Here is a 7,313-nt window from a genome sequence, read left to right on the forward strand (position 1 = left end):
CATGTTTCTCAATGGAGAACTGCAGAGCTGCATCGCTTTGTGTTGATCTGAAATTCCGTATTCACCAGGGGATTCTGAAAATTATTCTGAACATTATGCAAATTGTTCTGGGCACACTTTCCTCCAAAATAAAAAAGGCTTACATAACGAATGCTACACTGTTTTCTAGATTAGCAATACTGCCCACAGACTTAATAGAGTGTGACAGAGGAAACAAATTGCAAAAATTCACACCGACAAACAAATCCGAACTTCCCTTCCAGAGCTGAAGACCATCACAAACCATATCACCTTGCAGCAAGTAAAAGACACATTTTCGTGACCTTGCCTTTTCCTACAACACAGAAATCTAAGCATGGGGAGGGCAGACAGGAGCTAACACATGACAGCCATTAGCCACATTCCTTAGTGCAACGTGGAAAGCATCGAGAAGCTACCATGAGGTGTGCAGAAGAATCTGCATAAAATAAATACGTTACGCTAACGCTACTTTCCTATATTTGTATGCTAGAGTGTCTGGCTCAAAGTGCTCCGTGCAGCCAGCTTCTCAGTACTTTTGCATGAATGACACTATATAAAGAGGTACTGTATTTACTAGCTGAATAAACAATAGGTTTTGCTTTCACTCAAGTATTATGACTTCAACTCATTTTATTTATAGGTCAGTAGTTCAGAATGTGCAGTGGACCAGGCACATCATCCCTGTTCACCTTTGTCAAAGAAAGGGCCAGAAACATCCACGTTGTTATACCTCTGGAACAGCTATAACTCATGCCTGTAACCTTTGGAGGATAAACTACAATCCACTTTGTGTTAGCAACACTGCAGCAACCTATTTATTTTTAAGCTCATGGAAAAAATGCACCTATTTTCATTGTCCCTTGGTGTGCACACAACCCAAAAAGTGACAAGTTGACACAGTCAGTAGAAAAAGACTGGCTGCCCAGCCATTAGCCTTCTATAGCAAAAGCTCAGGGGGAAAAATAATAATAATAAAAAAAAATAAATCACCGAGTCCAGCACCATGCCTGCCATTAGATGACACACTGAATGTTGTCAGATCATAGGAAACAGGGAGAATGCATGAGGCCCACCTGAGGATCTCTCTTGAGCATGTCATAAGCTCATACTCTCAGGTAGGCATGAGTACAGAGTGACACAGTACCTGGACGTCATGGGAGAGGACCCAGAGATAACCTGCTCAGGAAACCAGTCCCCAAGCATGTTAAGGTGTCAAGCACCAAGACAGCAAGCTAGCCAAACACGGACTAACGTTTGTGCAGCTCCCTTGCTCCCATAGACTGGCTCACATCATGTTAACTAAGCCACGTGTGCTTGGTTGAATCTGAGCCTCAGAGTTCTTAAAGATCAAAGTAAATGTGAATCTTTCCAGTCATTCAAGTGCTCCTTTGGTATCAACACTTTCAACTTCAAGATCAGCCCATTAACTACAGGCCTCAGCATTTGTAATGCTCTGTTAAAATTGTGGGCTTCAGCTCTTTACTATGGGGGTGAAAATCACCTAAGGCATTTTTATAATCTTAAAAACCATCCAGTGAGGCAAGGAATATGCAGGCATGTGGCCAAAGCAGTTAAATCTTATTCAATATTATACCATATGTACCAGAGATACATTGGCTGCACTCAAAATAAAAACTAGTCAGTTTTGTCACTTTTAACATAATGTAACCTATTAACTTTGATCACTGTTCTGGGTAAGTAATATGTACACAGGATATAACTGAAGAAATAAATATTGACACATGTTGCTGCTAAAACACTGATTGGAAACTGCAGGCCAGAGCATCAGAGCGTAGCAGGGTTTCTTCATTCCCAAGATCTCCTTCTCACTTCTGATGTAAATTCTCCATCCCAAGGCTGCCTTTAATGTACATGAGGTTTGTGTACGTGTATATTTTATATATATAAATAAGCCAGCTCACAGAATAATGAGCCCCGAGAAATACACTCTTCCAGCACTCTCCTGGGAGGGTGAGGTTGCTGAACGCAGCTGTTTCCATGATTCACATCCTCTAAGAACTATGCTCTCTGTGCCTGGCCAGGTGAAAATGCCAGGTATGAAAGGGAAGCTTGTAAAGCTGCTTAGCTGTTTCCTTCTGGCAAACTGCCCTCCTCTTCTTTACCTCTACCCAGAACTGGTTAAGCACTAAGCAGTTCTCAAGACTGAAGACTGGGAAGTACATGTCATTCCTCCTACCTATAAATAACACCATTCAATAAAATAAAGGCAAATAAAGGTAGTAAATGATATTTATTTCTAGTCTTATTTTATCCAGTACACATTTCTCTCAGAATTTTTGATGTGCTCCTCTAGCCAGAACTGTATGTGCCAAAGCAATGACTGCAACCTCCCTCCCACCCCCCTCCATCCAGCTCATTATCCAGTGTCTGACAGAAGCAAGCGCCAGCTGCTCTACAAAAAGGCACATGAAACACTTCAGCAAAACATTAGAAAAATCACCTGCCTATAAGGAAGAGGTTTTTTCCCTGTCACCATTACCAACAGATTGATACAAATGTTGAATTAAAAGGTTGATGGCTCTTCAAAAGCCTTGTTACTGTAAAAATGAAACCCATAACCACATCTGGACACTATTCCCATTCAAACACCCAATGAGTCAGTGCTAATGGGGCCAAAATTTTACCTCTGACCTTGTCCCTTCATGTTTCTCTTTTGTCAAGCAGCTCTAAGGCCCTACAGTCAGTCAGCAGAACCACGGACATTGCCAGTTTGAGACTTGCATATTCTGGGGCTTTATTGCCACGGCACCTTGTGACAGCAAGTTCCACAGGTAACTGCAAGCACACACAGGATTAGCTTATTGACACACACCAACAAGGAAAGCTGTGTACACTTATTTCTTTGGCAGCTCACAGCTATCCTTGACACCGTCTGATGACAAAGAAAGATAAGAAAAATTCTCCTATTAGTCAAGTGCAAAATTCCTAAGTGTAATCTACCTTTGGAAGCTTCTGTGCCGAGTGGATTTTCCAAGATGTCCGTCATATCTTGGCTCCAAGCATCCTTCACGGCAGACTTAGACACCTTCCTGTTGTTCAGGCTTTGCTGTGGTCGGAAGTTATTTCTCAGGTACTCCACGGACTTGACGTGGTCTTGCTGTTCAGTGGTGAATATGGAGTAGAACGCCTCCAGCTGATCGCAGCCATCATGGGAGGGGAGAGAAAGGACATTAATTAGAGAAACAATGTGGTGAAATCCGGGTGGCTGATAAGAAAGCAAAATGCCAGGAAGTAAAACGTTGATGCCAAGACTGATAAACCACATGGGAAGTCAGGCTGCCCACTGAAATCACTGCCAACCGTCTTATCTCAGCGCAGTGCTTATCCTGCCCAACAAGGGAGAAGGCCTTCTAGCAACTTGTGGATGCCTGTCATGGGTGAGGAAACATTTGCCCCTAGACCCCTTGTCTGGAAGGATTTTGTGTGTGGGACAGCCACACCAAGTTCTCCTCACTGCCGGCACCGTTTTGTTTCACAATATTGCATCAAAAAGTGCTTTGAGGTCATTCCACCCCAAGAGTCTTCTGCAGAACAGGGCAATGCTACCTTATCTCTGAATACTTTACGAAGTTTAGCTGCCAGGTTAAGCTTCACTGACAGCTATTGCAGCACTTCCACAGGAAGGTCACTGCAGTTGTCACACCTTTATGGGATCAACACCCAAACCCATGAGCTGGCTTGCCCAGGAGAGGGTCAGTAGCAGAGTGGAACAATCTCAGGACTACCAAGAGCCTTGTCTTCCCTACTAACTGCTGTTCCTTCCAAAATCTAACTACAAGGGGATAAAAAAATAACACAGAGTAAATGTATTTAGGCACAGTTAGCATATACCCCTCTGGGAATAAGTTTCCTCTGTTGGATTCAGATCTGAGCTATTTTTAATAAAATGTATTAACTTGTAAGAACGAACTGTAATTGGAAAACTTTTCTGTTACTTTGTATCTTAACATTTCTTAGAAAGAAATCTCTAGCAAACTAAGGTGAAAATATTTTCAGTTTATGTTTTTCTCACAGCTAGCAAGGTCAGTATAGCATTTACTAATAGCTTGTTATCATTCAGGTCAAGAACTTGAATTAGTTATGTTGCTGCTGGCAAGACTGAGCAAGACAGAGCAGAGAAGGATTGAGTCCTGATATTGTTTATATCCACATCAATTACGTATTTTGATAGTATGGATTTTGTAAGTTCAGAATCTGGCCCAAGACTGTAAAAAGGGACTTGAATTACACTCACGGCTTAATGAGAGGTCACTCTGAACGCCACACCTGTTTTATTAAGCGCATCTGCTCTAAAAGTGATGGAGAAGTGTGTGAGTGTCCTGAAACCTTTAACTGGGAAAAATAATCTTTGTAGCCTCAATTGATAACACTGATAAAAACAATCAAAGAAAGGTGTAACAGAGCAGTTAAGCATCCTCCACTGAACCAAGAGGCACGCAGTACCATTACCTAATTTCCTTTCAAACCAGTAATCTGAACCCCCCTTCACTGTTGCCGCCCAGCTCGCGCAGTCTGCTGGGCTTGACAATTCTAGTTATTAGGCTTGAATCTGTAAAACTTCTCTGACCCCCAGGGCAGGAGAGAGTCAATTTTTACACATTTAATTTCAAAAGTAAGTCCCCTTGGAGTGGGTGGTGCGCTGAGCTGGCTAGTGGAGATATGTATAGGGATATCATGACTGGGAGCAGCACATGGATACTGGGAGGGAGAAAGGATGGGTCACACAGCTCTAATCCTGAGTTTGGCAGCTCTGCACTAAAACACAAAACCAAGGGAACTAAGTCACACTACAGGCAATCACCTCCGAGATAACAGCGGAACACGAGCTTGTACATTTTTAGCAGTAGCTTGCCCCTAATCACAACTACTTTTACTGTACAAGCAGGGAAACTGAGGCAGGGGGACAGCAGGTGACCAGCTGGGAGGGGTGACAGCCAGTGACCAGTTCCCACTGCAGGCAGGGAGCTCAGGTACTGCTTCCAGTCTTGCAGGTACTGATGGTGGGACTTCAATTGTATTTTTTTTGCATTTTAGATGAATGCCCTGTTCCCTGGTTCTCAACTGCAATTCACTCTCTGACTCTTCAGAGAAATGTATTGAAAAATCTTGAAAATAATTTCCTAATTATTAGCAGAAGCCCTTCCGAAGCATTGATGGATGGGTTAAAAAAGGGGTAAAGAGACTATTATCTTACACTTTTGTCTTAAGAAAAAAAAAAAAACAACAGCTGATCCTGCTATGCCCTTCTCTGAAAGCACAGATCAAAATTCTTGTGAATATTTACATATCTTTTGCACTTCATGCACTGGAAACAGTTTTGCTGAAGCCAGCTAACATGGCTTAAGGTTATTTTATAAAAGCAGAAGAACTTGGGTAGCAACTGCTCCTCTGAAGTCAAGTCTCTAGGCTTATACTTCCATGACATTAATTGAATTTTTAAATTTTCAGAAAGAACTTTTAAAATATTTTCTTCTGCCATGCTACCTTGGGGAGGTATAATTGCATTTTAACAACTGCCAATTCAAATACGATTTTTAACCTTCCCCTTTTTATGTGTTGAAGTATACATAAGTAATTTCAACTTCATTTTTACTATAAAAATATTATGTACCACAAATGAGAAATTAATTTATCTACAGCTGCAAGAAAAAAAAAAAAAATTAAGAGGTGCAGTCAAGGAGCTACATTCATGCTCTTCTAGGAGTACAAGAGCTCCCATTCAGAAGAAGACATGAAAAGCTGCTACAAGACTATTGTAGAGATACAGGGAAACCTGATCTAAAACTCCTAATCATGTAATTACAAACCATTTAAGCCTGATGTGCACAGTTTTCTACGGGTTGGATATACAAATGGCAATTAAAAATACTGAAACTGTTCTAAGCACAATGAGATACTCTGAGGTATGCATTATGAGAGATAATGCCATGCTTTGGGTCATTGAATGCACTTAGCTTTACAATGCATCTGCAGGGTGACACGGCTTGTCCTGTTTTGTTGTCTTATTATAGGGGAAGAAGATGATGATGGAACACTGAGAATAAAATAGAGAAGCCCCCACAAATGCACCACTTCCGTACTGTCCTTTTTACAAGGTAGTTTGCACAAAAGCAAGGATTTAATTGGAACAGCAACAAAGCTTAAACAATATCACTTTCCTCCTCTGGGATTACAGAGTGCTTCATGGGGTTTTTGATAAAGAAGGTTAAACTATGGCAATGGATTATGTTGCACTGTTTCTGTTAGAGGAACAAATAACAATCATAGCGATGGCAGGGTGGCAGGCTCTTAAAATACACACATCTAGAGCTGCCAAGGGGACGAATACTATTATTTATGCCACATGTGTTGTAGTATCAATGAAAGTCTGTCTACACACAGAATTCCCAGCCCTTAACCACACATGCATGCATAAAGCAGCACAACGCCAAATTTTAAAGGCTTGACTTGGCACAGTTACTATTGTACATCACAGGAAAGAAGCTATGCCACGATAAAGTTCCTTTAAACCTTTACAGTGATGGTCATAATTGGCATTTACCAGTTTATTTGCATTTGTTAAAAGATAAAAAGAAAAAATGAAGTCATGACCCACCTGATGGGTATACAGGGCATAAAACTGAGTGTGGGCCAGGCCTTGCAGCCACCAAATAATAAACAGTAAACTTATTGATGCAGTGAAAAGCTACAAGGGATTGCAAGCACCCTGCAGACAAGGACAGAATTCAAAATGATCTCGACAATCAGAGAAATAGCCTGAAAAAAACAAAGGGTCTGATTCAACTGGGCCCATGTGCAAGCTCATGCTTTGGCCAGAACCGTGGGCTGCACGAACGCACGATGCGCTCAGCATTGCTAGAGAGCGCTCTGGGGAAAGCCTCCACCAAAGGGGGTCCTGCTGACCAGGGGCTGAGCGTGGGCAGTAACGTCACCCTCTTGTGAAAAAGGCAAAATAACACCAGCACGGGTGGCCAGACACGTGAATCCTGCCATGTCCCCCAGCCTCAGGAGGGCTCCAGCTGAAGCACTGTGACCTGTTTTGAACATGGCACTTCAAAAAAAGATGAGTCTACAGAAGCAGTGGGACCTAGAAAACATGAAAAAAAGCCTGGAGCAGGGGCACGGCAATTGCCTTCCACCCTTTTGAAATCTTTGAGAACCAGCATCTGTCAGTCAGGATCACCCAGTGAACTATTCACTTACCCTTCACAGAATTAGTGTATTTAAAAAGTTTGTTTTCAGTGGTTTACACCAGATGAATAGAAGGAAAG

At 42.0% G+C, this 7,313-nt stretch overlaps 1 protein-coding gene across 1 annotated transcript in view; it reads right to left on the reverse strand.

The window, feature by feature from the left end:
• LOC104531017 (protein tyrosine phosphatase receptor type G) overlaps window positions 1-7,313 on the reverse strand; it is a 197,527-nt gene that overhangs the window by 95,145 nt on the left and 95,069 nt on the right. Inside the window, exon 7 of the mRNA XM_029086950.1 lies at window positions 2,983-3,175. Within this exon, the coding sequence (XP_028942783.1) occupies window positions 2,983-3,175 (193 nt within the window). The remainder of the gene's footprint in view (window positions 1-2,982; window positions 3,176-7,313) is intronic.

The sequence above is a fragment of the Antrostomus carolinensis genome, unplaced genomic scaffold (genome assembly GCF_000700745.2).
Source record: "Antrostomus carolinensis isolate BGI_N321 unplaced genomic scaffold, ASM70074v2 scaffold6099, whole genome shotgun sequence".
Classification (NCBI taxonomy): Eukaryota; Metazoa; Chordata; class Aves; order Caprimulgiformes; family Caprimulgidae; genus Antrostomus; species Antrostomus carolinensis.